This window comes from Rhineura floridana, chromosome 6 (assembly GCF_030035675.1).
Source record: "Rhineura floridana isolate rRhiFlo1 chromosome 6, rRhiFlo1.hap2, whole genome shotgun sequence".
In the NCBI taxonomy this organism is placed as follows: Eukaryota; Metazoa; Chordata; class Lepidosauria; order Squamata; family Rhineuridae; genus Rhineura; species Rhineura floridana.
In genome coordinates this window covers 73010262-73032619 of record NC_084485.1, presented here as the reverse complement: position 1 = coordinate 73032619, position 22358 = coordinate 73010262, and the positions used below count along the sequence as shown (strand labels likewise).

Here is a 22358-nt window from a genome sequence, read left to right as displayed (position 1 = left end):
CTCTTCAAGTACTTGAAAGGTTGCCACACAGAGGAGGGCCGGGATCTCTTCTCAATGATCCCAGAGTGCAGGACACAGAATAATGGGCTCAAGTTGCAAGAAGCCAGATTTCGACTGGACATCAGGAAAAGCTTCCTAACTGTTAGAGCCATACAACAATGGAACTAATTACTAGAGAGGTAGTGGGATCTCCGACACTGGAGGCATTCAAGAGGCAGCTGGACAGCCATCTGTCGGGAATGCTTTGATTTGGATTCCTGCATTGAGCAGGGGGTTGGACTTGATGGCCTTATAGGCCCCTTCCAACTCTACTATTCTATGAAAATATTTATATAAGCATGACTATCAAATATGTTTATTTATATAACCTGTAAAGATATTTATAGTGCAATCCTATGTTTGTTTACTCAGAAGCAAGTCCCAATGTATTCAATGGGGCTTACTCAACCAGGGAAAACTGCAGCCTCAAGTGATAAGGAACTTGTTATTTTAACAAGTCCTTTAAGTTGAGAGCTTATCCCAGTCTGCGTCTGTGTTGAAATTGCTTTTTAATATGTTTTTAATTTTTTTCTTAAAAAAAATGTTTTTAAAGCTTTAAAAAATGTTTTTAAAGATGTTTTGTTTTAATATATTTTAAAGTCTGTTTTTATTATTTTTAAAGTGTTTTAGTGCTTTTGTTTGCTGCCCTGGGCTCCTACTGGGAGGAAGGGAGGGATATAAATAAAAAAATAAAAATAAATAAATAAACTTCATTCATTTTTTTAAAAAATGAGTATTAGTTTCCTACATAATAAAAACTGTGATAAACCCTGCCTAATTTCTTTAAAAATAGGGTTGGAGGGAGAGAGATTTACAACACAAACACAAGTGTGCACTTTACTCACAATCATGAAAGGGCGGGGTTGCAGCCAGAGCTTTGAAAATTTACTTTAAACTACAACTCCCATCAGCCCCAGCCAGCATGGCCACTGGATTGGGCTGATGGGAGTTGTAGCTAGAGCATGAATCTGTTTAAAAAAAAAGTTGTGCAGGGGGGGTTACGTTTTGGTGTATATCTCGGGAATTAGACCACCTAGAAACTTAATTTTTTTTTAAATTGAAGCGGAGAGTCCAGAGAGTAAGGGGTGGTAGCCAGAGAACCGGAGCCCTCCCCCAAAAAAACCAGAGACTCCAGACGAAAACACACACACCGGGGCACACACACACAAATCATCGTCACTCACCTCCACAGCTCTTCGCCATTCTGCTGCAGCCTTCTCCTCCGTTGTTGTCCGTGCCCTGGCTTTTTCCTCCGGCGTCCATTTTTTCCTCTCAGAGTCAGACGCTAGCAGGCTCCCCCTGCCTATTCAACCTCTTCCCTCGTGCCTCCTAACACAGATCACGAGGGAAGAGACAGTCTGCGCAGAGGTCCAATCAGTGTGAGGCACATGTCTTGTGTCAACCAATCACAGCCAGGAGCTGACTTCCCCTTGTTCCCGCCCCCAAGTAACGTCCAACCTAACGTGGAAACGTTAAAGTTGAAGCTGAAAAGTAGGGAAATTACTATTCGTTCCGTTACTTGCCAAATGTAATGGAATTACCCACTCGTTAATTAAAATTGTAACAAATTAAAAATAACGAGTTACTTCCAAGCTCTGGGAGGAGCAGACTGCTGATGGCTGTGAAGTTAATGTTGTGACCATGAAACTCCAGATTATCATTTTGATGGCTACAGTGTCAGTGGCTGTTTTCTTAGGATATCATGTCTGCTTGGGGACCAAGATGGAAGGATGAATGCACATGTCACAAATGACTCTTAGGATCTATGTAAATCGAAGGGGGTTTTGCCATGTTTTTTAACCCTGTATTTTCTTTTTAGCCTTCTCTTAGATGTTTTCTCTGCCCCTTATAGTGTACTCTCTCCTTTCTATTCCAACATCTTTTTAACTTCCCTCTCTTACTCCCTTCCTTTCACAATCCATTTCTTCTTTTTGCACTACTACAGGTCTCCCTATCTCTACCCCTATTTTTTTTCTTAGACTTGAACTGCTCTTTCTGCCCTTCCTTCTGATCTCCTCCTCCACTGAACTTGACAGATGCACCTAAGTAATTAAATCTTCCAGCCGTCCAGATATTTCCACTGGTAGCAAACCCAGGGAGCTGTAACCAGTCCTGGATCTTTGCATGTAGTGGTATGGGGTGTCTCCAAACATGTTTTGTCTCATTCATGCACTACATCTTTAGATGAGCACCAAGATTGCTTTTAACCTAACGATGTAACATGTGAACTGGCTCAGAGAGTCTCTGATGCAGGCAGGCTGTCATAGAATAGTAGAGTAGGAGGTAGTCATGTATGGCTACCTTATTGGAACAGGTTAAAAAACTGGACAACACTCCCATGTGTCTTTGAATTAAAGGAGAGAAGTGACACAAGCATTTTCCCATTCCCCACTATTAAAAGGGCCTGTATGAACCACAGGTGGTCTCTCAAAGCGGTGTAAGCAGGCTGCAGACAACTAGAATTCCCCCAGCAGTATGCAGATTCATATCTGTCCATAGGTCTGGATTGGTGCAGGCCTGTTCCAGAACTCCCATTTCTTTGTGTAAAACATATGACCGACAGATCAGATCCAGATCCTGGAACATCAGAATCTGTCTTTTATCTACGTAGGCTATTGGTTCATCTAGCTCAGCATTGTCTGCACTGACTGGCAGTGGCTCTTCAGGGTTTCAGCCCTACCTAGAGATACGGCAATTGAACCTGGGATCATTGGCATGCAAAACATGTGCTGTACTACTGAGCTATCTCCCTTCTCCAATTTTATCTAGCCCTGGTGGTTCTACCAAATTTTGACCGGTATAATAAGCGTTTTAAGTAGAGACCTTATTCCAGTCTGCATCTGTGTTGGAATTGTTTTAAATACGTTTTTAGTGTTTTATATCTTCTTTTTTTTGCTGCCCTTGACTCCTTCTAGGAGAAAAGGTGGAATATAAATGTAATAAATGAAATACTTCTTGCAGTTTTATGCATAAAGGGGGGATTGTTTTCACTTTGTAAACAGTCTACACTTAAGTGTTGTAATCCTCTTGCATTTTGCATATAAGGTCCTAACTGTGTCAAAGTGCATATGCTCTAATGGTGAAGTCCTTGCTGCTTGGTAACACCAACTGTATTATAGACCTTGACGATCCTGTGGTAGCCTTATGTGGCATAATCCACTTTCAGTTCCCAGACCAATATCTGGAGAGTGGATTGGCCTCTGAGTATAGCTGATCTACATCATGGGAGTCTTGAGAAGAGAGACGTACTGTAACATATTCTTATTTCTGCCTTTTAAAAGAAGGAAGATGAGTGAATCCAGTGCAAAATCAAGCCAACCCCTGGCTGCCAAACAGGACAAGGATGTCTCTGAGAAGAGAGGACGAGGGCGGCCCAGAAAGCAGCCTAAGGTTTGTGGACAGCGTTCCTTCATGGTTTTGTAAACGGTACTGTATCATCTCATTGACTGTGCCTAGAAAAAGTTGGAAAATGGGAAAGGGGTAATGTGGAGGAATTACTGCTACAGTGCAAAGCAAAGTTGTTGATACAGTATGAGACAGGAGATCAATAGGATGCCAAATCTGCATAGTCCTCTGGGGAGAAGGGCAGTTCTGCCTGATGTTGGCAATAATTAAGGTAGTGACTTTTTCCCCTTCTTTGGACATGACTCCCTGGTATTGAGATATATTCTGGTCCTCTGGGGGTTCTTTGGTGCCATGCAATCATCACAAAGTTATCATCCCCACTCTGTATCCAGAGGATAACTGAGCCACAAAAGGCTAGTTGGCTTATCTGCAATTGATATTGCTAGCCTTGTGCCTCCCATGTCCCAGCAGTTTTTTCCCTCTACAGTAGCTATTCTGATCCTAGGGAGAGTGGAGTTTCCTTGTAGAGATGGCTTCAGCTGTGGAGCCCCTCAAGGTGTTGAGTTTCATGGATGCATTACCTGATTCTAGAAAAAGACCAGGTTCTGACTCCTGAACAAATTACCCTGCCACAAACCTTCATCATTTCAGGTCATCATTCCATGCTTTGATCCCACTGCCCTCTGTCCCTATTGAGTCCCTTTTGGATATTGTTGACTGGTTTTAGTGCTGCTTGTAAGTGGCTTAGGAAACCTGTCTGATACAACCTTTCTAATGCATGCTCTAGTGGCGACAAGGGCTGTTATTACATTCTAAACTGGCTTGCTGCTTATGACTGTGATCCTCCCTGCTCACCCCACACCCCCGGTAAAGCGTCTTGTGTTTGTTGTGGGTGGGATGGCTTATCATTCAATGGAAGGAGGGGAAATTATCACTGGATCATAACACAAACCTTTTCACTGTAGCATATTTGAAAATCTCAGTTGATTTGCTGAATGTATGAATGCTGCTAGAACTTGGTTCCATTAGGGCAGAGGTGGGGAACCTGTGCCCCTTCAGGTCAGGCTAGACTCCAACTCCCAACAGCACCAGCCACCATTTCACATTTTCACTTTCATATTTATAGGCCGCTTTTCCAGTTTAACCCTCCTAGGCGGCTTACAATATATTATAAGAAAATGTGTTCAGATTGCCAATGGTCAGGGACAGTGGGAGTTTTTAGTGTAACATCTGGAGAGCCAATAGTTTCATCATCCCTAAGAACATAAGAAGAGCCTTCTGGGTCAGTCCATTGGCCCATCTAGGCCAGCATCCTGTTCTCACCGTGGCCATCCAGATGCCCATTGGAAGCCCACAAGCAGGACCTGAGTGCAAGATCACTCTCCCCTCCTGTGGCTTCCGACAACTGGTTTTCAGAAGCAAGCTGCCTCTGATTATGGTGGAAGAGCACAGCCATCATGGCTAATAGCTTTGACTTTGGGTGACAATACCCTTTAACACTAAACTGATGTCTTCTGGGTCCTTCTGTGCTTCTGCTGTGTTCGTTGGGTTCTGATTTTTTAAATTATGTTCTGGTAGAAGAGACATTTTCTGGTGGTTTCTTCCATCCAAGTATTGGGCCCTGACCTCTGTTAATGGGATTTACTCTGGGTCATACACATAAGAAGCAAAATCAAATGCTGGCTGTCTCCTCAGGCACTTCTTCTAGCTGGTCTGAGGCAGCAGCTGCCTCCTTCCATCTGCCTGAGCTAGTAAAATGAGGCAGTCACTCTGGCGAAGGAGGGGACAGGGCTGCTGGTATTAGATTACTGATTGGCTATTAACTGCAGCTATAAACGGAATGTGATGGGGAATTAGAAACACTGTGTGATCCTTTTTATTATATATATGCTGCTTTTTAAATTTATTTATATATATATATATACACATACATACATACACACACACAAATTCACAAAACACTTATGAAATCTCCAGGAAAAGTCTCTGGGCTGGGCTTTTACATGTTGGAGTGAGTTTCTAAAGTAATTAATGCACACTCCTGATCTCACAGAAAAGGATCTTGTTTAACAGGGCTATCTCTTAACGTCTCCAGACTTCTATAGAAAAGAGCTCATCTCCTTCCACCCTCTACTACTTCCCATTCAAGGAAGTTCTACCAAAAGAAATGTCTTGAGTAACACTTCCTGCTGTGTCAAAGACTGTGTGAAGCTGCGCCTATATCTTGTGACCCATTCCATGTGCAGTCTGAAAGTAGATCCTTGCTTTTCACCTGGCATTGTGGGGATTGTGTCTTTTTCTGGAGAACAGAGAGTGCATTCCTGTGGATGTCATGCTTGTGTTAAAAACAAGAAATCCTTGGTTGCAGTTGTGTGGGATTTCTTTATTTCTATTACTGAAGCTTTTGGGAGGGGAACAGAAGGACCATAATCTGTTCTAGGAGAATGTTCAGGCATGTCTGATCTTTATTGTTCTGTTGCTGATTATAATGTTCTTTCTCTATAGCAAGAACCTAGTGAGGCACCAACACCCAAGAGACCACGTGGCAGACCAAAGGGGAGCAAAAACAAGAGCACTTCAAAGGGAAGGGTAGGTATTTTGGGGGCTGGGCAGCCAATCTGAGTTTCTTTCCAGCCACGTGTATTTTTTTCTATATTGCCCAACTGGAGATGATTAGAAGGCTGCAGCTGGAGTGCTGCCTGGACAAAAAACTAACAAACCCTTTCCCATGGAGGAATGAGCCAGTCACAGGAAGAGTCAAAGGCATCCTCCCCACACTGCTTTTATCGAGATACCTTTTATTAGGACCAACTAATAGTAGGAAAGTGGTGAGCTGTAGTTCTAATGAAGTTATGACATCACTCCTGTTTTGGATTTCCCCCCCAAATGGACTGACACAGTTTCCTGCCATATATCAGGTCTTTTTATTGGGATGTTTTCTGTTCCTGTTCTGTTTATGCATTTGAACTGAAATTCAATCCCAGGAGGTTTTGAGAGCAAAACAAGAAGGGAAAAGTTGGGTTCAAAGTCTGGTCTTCCCATGTAACACCATAAGGGAGCATTTGCAGGCAGAATCAGAAATGGGGTATTTGTTCCCTTCCAGCCACCCAGTGGCTTTCCTCTGCAATTCGCACGCACCCGTGAACCCCCCCCTTTTAATTCTTTCTGGGGGCAGAGGGGCATTTAAAGAGAAGAATCGGTAGATACAGGTGTGATTAAGCACTGAGTCCCTTCTTGTAAATGCTTCCTTATACCTGGAAACATTGGGACTGAAGACCACTCATTGCTGAGATGATGTCTAGTTTGTCCCTGTGTCAGTCCTGAAAACTTGTTTCAAAACGGGCTTGGAATGTTGAGCTTGTGGGGAACGAAGGAAGAATACAGGGAATTTGGATGCATCCAAATCTAAGCTATTTTGTGCAGAAGCTATCTGAATTAGCTGGACAGCTGGTGACATTTGCTTGTTATGAGCATTTGTCCCAGCAGCTGGAGTTTACATGGCTTTAAGGAGCAGAAAGGGATATGCTCCACTCGCTAGTGCAGGAAGAAGATAGGGGAATGGAGTGATGTGAATGGCTTCTCCCCTCTGCCCTCCTGCCCCTGGCCCCAGTTGCTTATGCTTTGCCATTCTCAATGCTGGTGGTGAAGAAAGTCTTGATGCCATTGGGTGTCATGTGGTTGAAACTGGATGAGCGGTTGGGAAGATAGAGTGAGTAAGTAAATGACCCCACAGTTGGTGGCTTGACAGCTGTTTGTACATGTATGAAATCCAAAACAGTGAACTAACTCACAAAAGAGCTTATTCTTCATTCTCTCCCAAGAAGATATCATGAAGGATCCTTTTAAGCGTCCAGCTGCTTTTGAGCAGCAGGTGCCTGGTCCTGAATTGTCAGCCAGACTGCAGAGGTTATTTCAGTGGATATTTCAGCTTAACCCATGTCTTTTGCCATCTGTTCAACCAATAAATACAAAAGAAAGAGAGTATCTAGTAAGTTCTGGAAATGGTTGCCTCTGCCTGTTTTCCTCCTGGTTCTCTGCAGCTGCTGTTCTCCCTCCTCTCACTTCTGGGCCTTGTAAAGGAGTCTCTTCCATAGTCAGTTGACTCGGTTGGCATATTTAAGTAGAAGTTGGGAAATCTCTGTTCTGGAATGACTTGATATGGAGACATTTATTACATGCTCATATTGCAACTAGTTTCCTGTAGTACGTCTTTCTTGGTCTTGGATAAATGGTACTCTCCTGCCTGCAATCCAGTACTGAAGCAGCTGGTTTTGTTGCTCTGGTGGCTGCCTGCGGCTCCTTGTGAGGCTTCTTGTATTGCTCTGCAAGGAGGGGCCAGCCTTTCCTAACCCCTTTTAGGCCAGTCTTTCAGCAATCTTGGACCTGTAGAGGCTGCTGCAAAAGTCGGAGCAAACTGACACCAACATTTTCTGCAGTAAGGCACTAAGATGCCCTGGTGGCCTTGCCTTAGCACCTGTCCAGATCGCTTCCCCTACAGCTGGTTGTTTCTTAATATTGCTAAACCAGAACAGGAAGATGTCACACAAATGATGCACCCATGAGGTCTCTGATATGGTCTATACCTTGGTCACCCACACTGATCTTGCTAATACCACAGCTGCTGTTTGGTGGTGTCTGGGGACTTTAGGTGTTTGGCATGCTGAATTATAATGCTCAACTCTCACCTGTCTGTTTTGAATCGCACAGTCAGTTTACCAAACTAGTTAAAAATGGAACAACAGGATTGGGCTGCCTGTATGCTAGGAATGATTTGGGATGTTGTAGAATGGGGATAGGGAACATATGGTCTTCCAGATGTTGCTGGACTCTTATCAGCCTTTGTCAGAATGGCAAAAGGTCAGGAATCATGGCAGTTGTAGCCCAACAACATTTGGAGAGCCACAGGTTCTCCATCACTGCTATTAGCTGGGAACCAGCAGATTAGCAGCTGTTGACAGGTCAGTCCAAGATGATGGGGCCAAATTTCTATCCTCTTCATTGGCCCTTTCTTAAAAAGGCATTGCGTGTAAGCACCAAGGAAAGATATTTGCACAAATTTCCAAAAATGAGGCATGTATATGTTTTGGTTTCAAACCTGTTTTGAAAACACACGACTCATATCCTGCATGCTTCTGAGTCATGGGGCTGGAGCCCAGATGGCTCCTGTTGGAAATGGCTGTGATGGTGAGGGATGACAAAGGATGGACTTGTGGCACTGACCCCAAAAGGCAAGAGGAAAGGCCAAAAGACACAACCGCCAGTCTCAAGTGTTCGAAGCACAAATGAGTCACATCCTCTTACCCTGTGAGAGTAATTTAGCATTCATGAGATTTTACATGTCTATATCATCTCCTTTTTGAATACATTTGAAGAATCTTGGTTTTCTTTTTTTTTCTTGGCAGCCATGAAGGTTACCAAATGTCCAATGCATGGGTACACCAGCCTTTCCCAATCTGTGGCCTTCCAGATGTTTTGGACTACAACTCCCGTCAGGCCCAGCCAGCATGGCCAATGATGTGAGTTAAAGTCCCAACATCTTTAGGGCACCCAGTAGAGGAAGGCTGGTATGTATACAGAGGCACTGTTGGGTTTGAGGGGGTGCCCAAACCAGGTGCCTTCTGCTCCCCCACTACTCTGCCCACTGTGCTCCACACACACATAGCTGCTCCACTCTTACTTTAAACGTACAAGGTGGCTGGGGGCTGTCCCATTGTCAGGTGGTTTTTTTAGAAGTTCTCATGGTCCTTGGAGCGGCCCAGTCTTTGCCTGTCCCCTCCACTTCCACTTCCTAGAAGGGCATCAGAGCGACTTGGGGCAAGGTGCAATGTGTGGTACCACTCCTGAGCCATTCCAGGAAGTGTGGCAAGAGGGGAGCAGTCGGCCACACACTTCCTGGAGTGGCTCTGGAGTAGTGCAATGTTCTGTTGTGTCATGTCATTCTGAAACCATTTTGGAAAGTGTAGGCAGAGGGAACGGGCCTAGTAGGGCTAATGCTGCTATGTGCAGAGTGAGACCCTTTCTTTAAAGGGTAAAAGAGATCAAAACAATCACATGCTACCTCATACATTTCGAGTAAGCTTCAGTCGCTGCCTCCTTGCTTCTCAGAGAAGGCAAGCCTGAGTGGGGTGGGGGCAGGGCTGCGCAGGGCCCTTTGGGTGGTGCAGATTTATAGACCTGAGCCCAGTCCTAGCAGTGCCTCTTTGTACACACACACACCTCTCTCAGCGCATGGATGCACACCAGGGCTGTGGAATTGGTACACCAAACCTTCAATTCCGACTCTTCTATTTTTCTACTGTCCGACTCTTAACTCCGACTCCACCCAAAATTGCTTCCAACTCCACAGCCCTGGAAAGGGCTGTAAATGTCTTTTTAAATTGGAAGCTCTCATAGGAGCATTTTTATCACTGCCTGAATATGCGCTGATCTTGGCATCACAGCATTTGTCTTCATCTGGGTCCTGTGTCATACACTGACACACAGAATGTTTTCCATCTTGAGTTATGGTGAAATGCTCAACTACAGCTGACTTCATGGGAAGCTTCTTTGACATTTTGAATTTATATTTTTAAAAAATTGTCAATCAAAATTTATTTTGAAGCCAGAGTCAGTACATTTCTACCAACTCCGACTCCACCCAAAATTGCTTCCGACTCTACAACTCCGACTCCACAGCCCTGATGCACACACACACTTCACATTCACATACCCTTAAAACAGTCTTTGCCAATGAGTGGCCTCCAGATGTATTGAATTACAACTCTCATCATGCTAGCTGGTGCTCATGGGAGTTGTAGTCCAAAACTGGAGGCCACTAAGTTGACCAAGGCTGCCTTGAAACATAACTTCAGGCTATACGTGTGCCAAAGTTGCTCTGTTTCAGTTTCATCAAATCTCCCTTTGTCCTTGTGACAGGAATGAGGGTGAATTCTCTGCTATCTGAAGTAGCATTAGGGTGCTTTGCTCTTTAGGTCATTTCAAACACCAAGCATGAAGAGAATGGTTCTTGCAAAATCTTTCCAGATACCAAGAATGTTGCAGGAGCATTGGCATTATATGAGCTAGTCTTAGGATTGCATACCTCCCCCTCATATACTTCAAACGTGTGTTCTCATTCCCTGTTAAATACAAGCCATAGTTTGCCAGTTAAACTAATGGTGAACTGTGGTTTTCACTAAACTGGAAGGAAGTGAATTGTGTAACACCAAAAATCAAGTCACTAACTTTTCAGAAATAAAACCTAAAAGTGTAATATTTATTGGATTTATTTATTTATATTAATTTAAATCAGAATTGGACCATACCAGTTTCTTTATATTCTAGAGCAGAGATGGAGAACTTGTGGCTCTCCAGATGTTCAGCTACAACGCACATTAATCCCAGCCAACATGGCCAATGGTCTGGATGATGGGAATTATAGTTCAACATCTGTAGGACTGCAGGTTCCCCATCCCTATTCTAGAACAAATAGCATCCTCTGTAAAAATTGTTGCATGTTACTACGAAACCTGTGCTGCTGTTCGTTTTGTTTTGAAGGACTTTCCTAGAATGGCTATGATGCGTGTTTGCTGAATAATATAATAATCTTTTAAGCAAAAATCCCAAATAACCAAAACAATTGTCTGAAATGGGCCTGGATGGCTGTCAAAAGCTTCTTGCATTGTCTTGACTTAAAGCTTCCCTCTTTCTGTTCAGAAAGCTGCTGTGACACCTGGGAGGAAACCACGAGGCCGACCCAAAAAATCAGTAAGTTTTACTTTCTGTTTAAGAGAGAGAACACTTCTCTGGGAAGAAAGTGTGTCCTTTTTTAAAAAAATAAGAGATGCTTGCCATTTCATCTAGCTAAGGGCTTTATACTCAATCTGTTCCTGAATAGTGGGTTAACTAGATGGGAAAAGATGGATCAAGAGAAGTAGGTTCATTGAACACCATGTGATGCTGTAATGCTTATGACTTGGTACTACCCCAACTATTCCTTGTGAACCTGGAATTTTGCAAACGGAAACTGTTGCACTAGACTATGGAGAGCCAACACCTGGTGCCCTCCAGGTGTTAGTAAGGGTTGATGGGAGGTAGAGTCTGTTGGCAATGCTGATTGGGGCTGATAGAGAGTTGTGATCCAACAACCTCTGGAGAGACCAGATTGGTACCCCTGTCCTAGCCTGTAATTCGTGGCATTTGCTTTTTGCTGCTCTGTGCACAGAGCTGGCCCTGAGACATGACATGTGATGTCTGCTTCAAGTCCCTTATGCTTGACTGATCTCTTTTCCCCTTCTCTTTCCACCCACCCCCTTGGGTTCTGACCCTCTTGGCTGCAAGAGAGGCAATTGCAAGTAATGCTGTCTTAATGGGAACTTCTTGCAGTTCAGACCACAAAGGTTTGGGGAAACTGGCAGAGACCATCCCAGTAGCATTAATAGTATAAATCTGCTATGATGCAAACATAGGGCAGCATTCAAGTAACACATCCCATGAGCGCAAGGATTTCCACTTGTGCAACAGGACTTTCCCCCCTCTCCTTCTCCTGCATGTGCCCCACACATTTCCCAGATCTGCTTCAGAGGGTTAGGGGAACCCCTGGAACAGATTTAGGGTGGCATGTGGGGGGGGGAGGAAAAAGTTCTGTTCTGCAAGTAGAAATCCTTGCATTGATGGAACATTCACTGTAGTGCTCCATTGGATACAGCCCCTGGATACTTATGACCTATCCTAGCTGTTGCAGATTCTGAGCCCTTTTTTACACACACCCTGTACAAGATGTGCATCTAGGAATGGGTGGTGTATGCTTTGAAAGATGGCAGAAAGAAGAAGCAGTTCTAAGGAGTGAATTGAATGGTGCTGTGCCCTAAGGCCAGCTTGTGGTATCGTTCATTTTTGAGCGCACATAGTTTTTTTTTTTAATCCTCCTTCTTCAGCACAGTCAGCAGGAGGCTGGCTTACTCTTTTCCTGTTGTCACTAGCAAGTGTCATGTAACTTGCAAATGAAGAAGCAGTAAATGTTTAATTTCAGTTTGGTTAAAATGCCAAGTTTAAAAATTGTATGATACAAAGAAGAGGCTTTGAGCTTGTTGGGTGGCCCTTTAAATCCAGAAGTCTGGGCTATCTTGCAGTGTTATGGATCTGGAAGCCTCCAGGAACTGTGCAGCAAAGCAGCAGATACGAATGTTGCCTGCCTGGCAATTATTTATGCAGCATGAGGGAGCTTGTTGGGACTACATTGAAAGTCCCAAGGGCCGTGCTGCCCACAAGTATTTCTATCTTTGGTTGCTTGGGGTTTTCTCCATGGTGTGTTCGATTTTTAAGCAAAGCATCATTTTGGCTTCTTCCCCACACTGTTTCAATTTTATAATTATTCCTAATGTGTTCTTTCTTGTGCCCAGAACTGAGTAAGAGGAAGTGGCTTGTTCTTTATTAGCTGGCACAGATTTGGTGTTACTAGCATGGCATTGTGCATTCTTATAGAGTGAGTTTCAGTTTTGTATGGCCTTGATTATTTAGAGCAACCACTGCATTTCACAGCCACTAAGGTGTTTTGGATTGCATTCAAGAATTCACCAACAGAATAAGATTTTCCAAATGGAGCTTGGTTCTGGTAGTATTGCAATCTCTCTCATTCATGGGGGCGGGAGGTACGTATATATCAGACCACCCTATTACAGCCTTCGCCCAACCTGGTGCTCTCCAACTTGCATCAGTCCCAGCCAGTATGGCCAGTGGTCAGGGATGATAGGAGTTGGTAGTTTAACAGCATCTGGAGGGCACTAGGTTGGGGAAGGCTGCCCTATCAAGTAGCTTGTCTGGCTGCTTTGTCTTTCCTCTTGCTTTTTTATTGCATGTGTAATAAAGCTAGCATCTGTGGCTTTGCAGTATGGTTCCTGAAGGCCTCCAGAACCATAAAACGGTTTCTTCTCATCCCATTGTAAGAAAGTCCAGGCTTCTGGATTCAGAGAGCTACCAAACAAACTCTCATACAGGATGCTGTGTCTTGTTTTTATTATAGCACTTTTAATGTATACAAATTATATACAACTCTAATGGGAATTTTAGTTTGTAAGATCAGTTCTGTAGTGTAAATGGACTGACTGATGACAAATGGAACCAACTCCAACTTTGAAGGGGGCCTTTGGGCAAGTGCGCTTTGTGGGGCCCTTTGCATCAATGTCCCCCTCCAGCTGAGGGGTAAGCTACCTGCTGCTGCCACCAAGTAACTATAACCCACCAGTGTTTTCAGTTTCCTGCAGTGTCCAAACTAGCATCAGTCCAGGGCATTATGGGAAATTTGAAGATGGTGCTTTGTAGCCAAGGTAAGGTAAGGGGCAGAGCACGCTTTGGCATCCCTGGGTCCTGCAGGGGAGCCACAGCTGCCTGAAGATACAAGGTGCTGATAATGGCCCTGCCAGCAAGTCACCTGTTGGCCATGACATTAATTATTTTCTCTAAAGCAAACTAGCTTTGTTGAGTGCTTTTCACTGTGGAAGTGAAACAGGGCCACTCCAAAATAAGGGAGTGGCTTATATGTACTCAGAGGACTTCTTGGATATGCTGAAATACGCAGCTTGGTAAAGTTAAGATTTCAAAAACAAAATCTTAAACAGCCTGACAAGGACCTATGAACTTACATGACTTAAAGAATGTGGATGGCAGCTGAGCCTATAAAGATGAGAACTAGAGTAATTCATTCTGTTGTCTGGAGATGGAACTTAATATGCTTCACAATGAAGGCCAGGGAGGGATTCCTGCCTTTGCTGCAGTTTGTGGGGTTTTCACAGCTATGCAAAAAATGTGGGTTTTTCTATTTTCTGTGAGCAGCTCTTCTGTTGTGGGGGGATCAGAAGTTGGATAGACTGAGTCTGTCATATCAGTAGCTGAGATATGGGTTGTTAAAGTGTCAGTTGTGTGGTGGGGTGGAGGGAGAGAGAAGAAGGTTCAGGGGAGAGACGGAACTGCTCAAGCCCCTAACAGCTTAGTATCCAGGAAGGAGGGATTGGGATTTGAGGATGTGTGCCATGAGGTCCACACACCCTTTTCTGTACCATACAGAGATGTTTCAAGACAAAGGAAGGGGGGGAAAGTTTGCATTCCCATTCTCCAGAATAATCCACCACAACACTGTAATCAAAAGCTCAGATTTGGGGATGGCAGCCAGCCTCACATCTGAGCCCTCCAGCACCATATAGCATAGTAGGGGATTGATTGGAGAAAGGGGAAAGGTGTATTTTCCTCCTTTCCTGCCTCCCCCTGCATCTCCTTCTGAGGCCTGAATAGTGCTAGAAAGCTTCTGTTCTAGGCTAGATGGAAGCCTGAACAGAAACACTCTTTAGGATATGGGGATAGATGACAACATTTTGTTGCATATTTCATTTGTCTGTTCCTAAAAATAAATAAACGTCATATTCACGGGTCAGGTGAGCCATTGTAATTGAGCGCAGAACACACTGCTTACTCCATCTAACCCAGAGCATCAGATGTGGCTGATGGTGACGCAGCTAAAAACTGTCCCCAGCCACCAAAGTATGAACTGAATATAGGGCAACCCTGCCAGAAGCAGCTGACTAGAAATACTCTTAATAGGCAGAGGCAGCCTTGCAAAACATGGAACCAGTTTTGCAGCTAAGATTTTGTTTGCTTGTTCCTTCATGCAACCCTGCTGCACTACAATACAAACAAAACAAAAGTATCTGGCCTTTCATTCCTCAAAACTCTTACATTTTTGGTAACGGGAATAAAAACCTTGGATTCTTCTGCTATCACTAAACTGTCAGGCTTGCAACATTCTTCTGCCTAAAGTTGACACGGCTGAGATGACAGAGGATGCACGTGACCTCACATCTGCAGATAAAGCTATAGGCTCTCCCGGCTTCCCACAGGCATCTAGTTGACCCCTGTGAGAACAGAATGCTGAACTAGATGGTCCTTGGCTTGATTCAACAGAGCATCTCTTATATTCTTTTTTTAGAAAATAATAACCTTTATTAAATTTTACATACACAAAAAGTTGAAGAAAAGAGGAAGAGGGGGAAAAAACAATTTCCCATGTACCCTCTCCCTCCCTCGATAAATGGCCTTCCCACCACAACAAAATCTCTCATAACATATACAGTATAATGTGAATCTGAGATTTATACAAAAATAAATATCGATATACAGCCAGATACATACCTCCTCAGGATGGCCATCTAGAACAAAATGCTACAGGGACTCCCCTGTTAACATTATGCTTATTTACATACTTAATAAAGCAGTACCAGGTCATGGAAAGTGTGTCCTTTTGTTTCTTTCCTGCTACTAACCTTAAATTATTAGTTAATCTTTTGGTAGGTGCTATTTGCCAAATTTTGTTATACCTTGATTCAAGAGTTGCTCCCTCTAAATTCTTCCAAAAGCAGGCCACTACTAGTCATGCTGCCATCAACAAGTAACTGACCAGTGGTTTAAATACCACATTCTCATTTTCCTCATGAAAGAGATTCAAAAGAGCCATTTCAGGGGTTTTACTCATGTTCTGGCCCATTATATCTCCTATAGCTGAGAACAGCTCATCCCAAAATCTGACAGCTTTATTGCAGGACCATCACTTATGATGTTATGATCCAACTGCCCCACACCCCATCCAACAACAGGAGGAGAGTGCCAGATTAATACAGGACAACCGAAGTGGGGTCAGATACCACTTCTGAAAGATCTTCAGCACAACTTCCCTCATAGAGGATGAAACTGAGGAAAAAGAAAATTTTGTACGTAACTTAATCTAAAGAGGTCTATCAATAGTCACTTTCCAATGCATTTCCCACATCCAAAATCTTTACTACTTAGTAAAGCATAAATTTTAGAAATCAGCCCCGGTTCATCTGCTTTTGCAGAGGAGAGTAAAAATTCAAAAGGTATAAGAGCTCTAAGCGCTTGCTGTTTAATACGTAGCTTCTGGGTAAAGTCCCCTATTTGATACCAGGCCATCCAAGTTATCTTTGAATTTTGCATTTGCTCTTATATTCTGTCAAGCTCTGGAGGGTAATGGTAATGGGCTCCTCTTCAGCAACACTGTAGGTGAGGATCAAACAGGTTAGTTGGTAGACCTAATGGAACACCTCTTCCAACATGTACCTACGTGTACCCTAAGATCATCTACTGAGGCCCTCTTTGAAGTGCCCCCTCATTCTGAAGCTTGGAGGGTGGCAATGAGATAATGTCTTCTTGGTGGTAGCTCCCTATTTGTGGAATGTTCTCTCTAATGAGGCTTGCTTGGCATTTACTTAAATGTATTTTTGGTGCAAGGTAAAGAGCTTCCTCCTCTCCCAGGCCTTTTAACATCTTATGTTTAAACATTTAATTTTAGTCTCTTTTAATCTGATGGTGATTGTTCTTGCTTGCATGAGGGAGAGTTTTGTCTGAACGTGCAGGGGTTGAAGGAGTTTCTTGTTGCAGCTTGGCTAGTTTCTATTGTGTTAGATGTCTTAATTGTTTTATAGCTTACTGTACAGCTAGAGGCTTTTGCATGTCACTGACAATTATAATAATATATTAGGGAACCTTGTGCTGGACATAGCAATTGCTCTGGTGATAGCACTGGGGTTTTCCCAACAACTACGACAGTAAATTTCTGGTTGTAATCCTGTACCTAGGAGTAAGCCCCATTGTATCAATGGGACTTACTTTTCAGTTGACAAATATAGGATTGTTCTATTAGGCTTTAAACTGCTGCATATTTTTCTGTATAATCAAGTGAAGATGTTAACTTGCTTCAAATTTTATATTGCAAATGTCCAGTGGCTGCATGCAGCCATTTCAGTTGACTTTAAGTGAGTCTGCCAAATGTTTTCTGATTTTAGACTAGCGGCCCACTCTCCAAGAAGCACAGAGAGGTTAAGTCGCAACAGTCATTTCCTTCTTTGCTAAATGAGGCCTTTAGCCCTGGAACTTGCTGTACAAACTTGGCAGGCACATTCCACAGTGGCTTTAATGTATATTTTTATGAATGAAACTCAAGGAAGTGGAGGTTGCTGACTCACACGCACATTCAGCCATGACTCATCTCATTCTGACAGCATTGGTATTTCTTTTCAAGAGAGCGGGGGGGGGGGCAGGGCTCCTTGAAGAAATATGTTCCCCTCAAACACAAACAATTGCTTTTTAGGGTTGGATGGGTGTGGATAGTAATCCTACTTACTGAGTAGGGAGATCTAATGGAGACTGTGCAGAGAGTGAGTTTGGATTTGATGGGTTTCTTCATGCTAGTGTCCCTCTTGTGGCAGACTGGATGTATGACACCAGAGCACTACATCTGGAGCTTTTCATGCCTAAACATGTGCTATAGTCTTGGAATACACTTGCAGCTAAATGATAACTTTATATGATGGGGGAGAGTTTTCTGCACTTATAACAACATGACTTGTAGTACCAGACTCCATTCCAGTATTGCTTCCTGTTCAGGTTCTCTATTCAGCTTTTTTAGACTTGCTTCTGCTATGCCATCAGTGCTAGCATGATGTAGAGTTTCGTCCATTTTCTGCCCATCTTTGCAAAGTTTTGAAGACTTTGCAGGTGTTCTTAGAAGCTAACTGCAGCATGGCTTTGAAAATGCAACATTGCTCACATTGGCCTCCCTTGAAGGAAGAGGAGTGAGACCAGAGAGGATTATAGAGGGTAGCCAGTTTAGTACTTTTGAAAGATCCACTTGGGAAGAAAATGGCCTCCCTTCTATCTTGACATAAGTTCCTTGTGAGCATGGCCTTAGGGTTTCATTTGAGCCAGGGTGCAATAAATTGGTCCCGCACCTGCTTTTCAATACCATAGTTAAGTCTTGGGTCACATAAAGTAGTTTTGTCTCTTTAGAGCAGCCTTTCCCAGCCTGGTGTCTCCCTGAAGTTGTTGAACTCTCGTCTGCCCCACCCAGCATGGCCAACAGTCAGGGATGATGGGAGTTACACTCCAAAACAGCTGGAGGGCACCAGGTTGGAGAAGGCTGCTCTAGAATAAGAACACATTTGAGTGACTCTGATGCAACCAAATCCTACACACCTTTGCCCAGAAGTAGAGAGATCCATATCGGGGGAGTTGGCCAGCAGGCGACCTGAACTCCTGTACCTCTTTTTTGTAGCTGTTTTAGTGATGATTAACAATACAATGTGGATTAGTCTTAATCCAAGAAGAATATAACACACACACCCCAAGAGCTTTTCAATCTTTTTTTTTTCTCTTCCTGTACAGGAGAAGGATGAAGAAGAGGTGAACATCTCCCAGGAGTCATCAGAAGAGGAGCAGTGAAAATAGTCAACTGATTCTACCTCGCAATTGTTTTCCTGTTTCTTGTCAAGTTCTGGGACTGAGGAAGGAACAAGGAATCCTCACCCCTTTCCTGACCCACCTCCCCAATGTTCTCATAGTGAAAACGGCAACGCTGGAGTACAGTGTAAAACAAATCGGCCATCACATTTGATGTGTAATGTTCAGTGGGAGAACCATATATCTTGTTTTCCCCTTCTCATTTGACCGGGTTAAATTTTTAGCCTACCAGTTCATGTAGTTCTATATTATTTTGGTTGTGTTTTTTTTTCTGGGGGGGAGCTGTCTCTTCAATACACTCCTTGTAGACAAAGGAGTATATACATCTTTATAGTAACCACTTATTCATGTTGAACAGAGTGGACAGCCTAGTTTTTCCTTACCAACCCTGATCTCCCCTTTAGAGAGCCCACACCATCCTCCAAAAGGATAATACTTGGCACTGGCAGAAAGCTATGTCATAGAAGAGAGCTGGGAGGATTTTGTGCTTTTTTCTGGAATATGAGTATAGTGGAAAGAGCCAAAGCATTGAAAAAGAGGAAGACAATAGATTTTTGCTTTTGAAAACTATTTTCCTGGATATTGGTTTCGAGGATGTCATCTTTCCTGTACGTTGCTCCATTTCTTATGGTTCAATGAATAATCTAGCTCTTTGCAGTAGGCCCATGCATTCTTGTTGGCAGCAATGCAGTCCAGCCCCAACCAGCTGCCTTGGAGCTAAAGCGTTTCGATTTGCTATAGGCAAGATAGCTGGGTTGTTTTGTTCAGCTCTCATCTGCCAGTGGGAGAACTTCCAGCGACCACAAAAGTTCCCTCCCATCCGCTCCCATTGAAACTCTAGCTCCTAAGTTAGGGGTCTTGCAGGCGGGAGCCTACAACTGAAAGCGCTTTCCCTTGGTGCTCAGTCATTCTGCACACAAAGGACTACTGGATCTTCCTTGAAACCGGACAAGTCTTTGCAAAGATCAAGGAAAGCAGGATGGCAAATTACTCCCTTCCCCAGTCTCTCTCTAGGTTGTTTTTTCATTGGAAATAGCACAGTTAAGTGTGTTAGTTACAATTGTCTTTCCACAACATATTGTCTTTGCAAGGTTTTTCTTTTTCCTTCATTCACAACTACCTCTGGATAAGTTTAAGTTTCATTCTCTTACAACATGGAGTTGCTGCTGTTTTGTTGCTGCTGCTTCTGATGCTGCTGTACTGGTTACAAAGTTTTATTATTCCAACAGGTTCTGTCTAGTTTCTTTCACTGGAACTAACATTTTACGCTATAGATGATTTAATCTGAGTTGACTTTTTAAAACTATTGTGCTATTAAAAAGGGATAAAATATTACATTTGTCAGACTGATGAGTGATTGGGGAGTGGGAGGCTCCTTGAAGATTGTCCTGATTTCCAAGATTTCCAGCTGATAGCACATAAAGAATATTGGGCTCCTAACATGTTATCCAGAATTGCAAACTACTTCTGAAAGTGTGGGTCTGGGCTCCTTTAGGCCCATGCATTCAAAGGCGGCTGCACTGCATATCTTTTAATGATGATTCAAATTCTTAAGAGCACTTCAGGTGACGAGCTTGGTATGTGTTTGGTCTTGATCAGTATGGTGGACAGCCATAAACCAGTTTGTTTGGGGGGCAGGGTTTGCTATGTAAATTCTTGTACTGGTCACTTTTGGTTCAATTTGGAGGCTAGTAGGATCACTATGGGTGACACAGTCCAATGTGGAAGTTGTGGTGCAACTCCCATCCCCAGTACCTAGGACGTCATTTGGTTCTGGTACCTGTCACTTACAATCACTTTCTGATTTTAATTCCACAGTTGCTCAGAGAAGCTGCTGACTGGATGTAGTCCAAGACTCCCCAACATCATAGATTTGGGGCTTTAAAAACAGCTAGCCAATTAAGGGGATCTTCTCATTCAACTGGTCTAATTCTTATAAATTGCTGGGTCTTTCCTCTGCCAAGATCAGTGGTTCTCTACTCTGCCTAAATGCTCTAGAACTACTCAGTAGTGGCCCTGCTATTGACATCATTCTAAACCCAGATAGCAGGAATTGCACAATGCCTGAACAAATCACTTCAATTTCCAGGGGGAAGATTAATGTGGTGGTTAAACGATATGTCGGCATGAAGTTGAGGGGGAGACTAAACTTCATTGTTTACCATTAACCAGCTACCTGTCCTTTTTATTTTCTACAATGTTCTAGCTGGTATCAGGGAAATAGGAGGAAAGAAACAGTAAAGGGTTGGTCCTTTCCCCCCATCCTGCTTGATCTTTGCAGCTAATTAAGGCCACGTTTCTGAAATCAGTTTTGAGTTCTAAATGATGAGAGTGGCTAACCTGCCTGTAAAGCAGCTATTCAAGAACAGGCAGCAGAGGGGAAAGGATGGGTGAGCAGTGGCTTATAGGCTGTTCTGTGAATCTCTGATCCATTGCTAAAGATATCTTTATTTCCTATTTGCAGTTTACTTGAATAAAACACTTAATTGATGTTTTAAGCCTTCCCTTTGAGTTTTGTTTCGGGAACATCTGCGCATGCTGTCTCCTAAGCTGTAGTAGGTGAGACCACAGCTCATAGACTAGCAGTCCTGCACACAACAGAACAACCCTAGGCATGTGCTCTTCAGTGAACTTGTACAAAAGAAAATTCCTATCTTGGTACTACATCAAACCTGCCACGACTTCCTTTGCTTCATACCCAACTTGAAATTACTTCTCCCCAGCTAGCTTTCTGTGAGTGACACTTGGACCAGAAGTAAGCCTTCACTTAAGAGAAAAACAGTAAGAGCCGTAGTCTTGGGGAGAAAAATGCAGGCTTTGGAAGGGTTTCTGTGCTCGTACCTGCAGTTCCCCTGCTCTCTGAACCTAGAACCATAGGTGGCTTTTACTCAAGAGCTGATAGCTAGCTTCATGAAAGAGTGTATTAGTTATGACATCTAGTAATATATATTATGGAGGGTTAGCTAAATTTTCCACATCAGAGTCTGTATACAACCTTTAATAGTTGGACTGAAAATTAGAGGAGGTTCAGCTTATGAGTGAGGTGCACTGGTACCATAGCAGCTAGGAGCCTTTGGGCATGATCAATGTTGATTTACTATTCAGTTGGAACTGTAGTTATATATTGGACATTCCTGTAGTTATTCGACTTTCTGAAGATAGCATTGTATTAGCTGCCCTATGGGAGAATAGCTCTGTGGCTTTAATAGTGAAAGATCTGACCTTATTAATATTGCATACTTCTTTCCCAGTTCCAATAAACTCATCCTAGCCCTCCTGTCAGAATGCAGTCTTATCTATGCACACTTACCCGGAACTCAAATCCCATTGAGTGTAATGGGACTCACGAGTAGAGATGCATAAGATTGCAGTTAAGCTTTTAGGAATGTCAAAGACAAACCTGGTTTGGATCTAACTGTGCTTAAAACTGTATGTAGTATCCTTCCACTGCTCATGTATATTTAAAAGTGAGAAGTTAATTAAATGTATCTGTGACACACAAATACATTTGGGGGATTATATGTGTGTGTATGTATATCGATCTCAAATAGTTGCATAGGGATGGACCATGCACAGGCTTGCAGAACCTGCCTCATGCCAGTATTTTGCTTCTTCCCTTCCTTCTGATGCGAGTGTCACTAGTCATACTCTGAATAGGAAAGAGTTGCTTCTATTACGCATTTTCTGTTTTGAGA

At 43.2% G+C, this 22358-nt stretch overlaps 1 protein-coding gene across 5 annotated transcripts in view; it reads left to right on the top strand.

Moving 5' to 3' along the window:
* HMGA1 (high mobility group AT-hook 1) overlaps positions 1-19995 on the top strand; it is a 38125-nt gene extending 18130 nt beyond the window's left edge. For all 5 annotated transcript variants that reach the window (XM_061632396.1, XM_061632395.1, XM_061632398.1 and 2 more), the window contains exons 2-5: positions 3321-3429; positions 5890-5973; positions 11080-11130; positions 18589-19995. In XM_061632396.1, coding sequence (XP_061488380.1) covers positions 3328-3429; positions 5890-5973; positions 11080-11130; positions 18589-18645 — 294 coding nt within the window. In that variant the 5' untranslated portion in view covers positions 3321-3327 and the 3' untranslated portion in view covers positions 18646-19995. The remainder of the gene's footprint in view (positions 1-3320; positions 3430-5889; positions 5974-11079; positions 11131-18588) is intronic.
* Positions 19996-22358: the final 2363 nt, after the last annotated feature.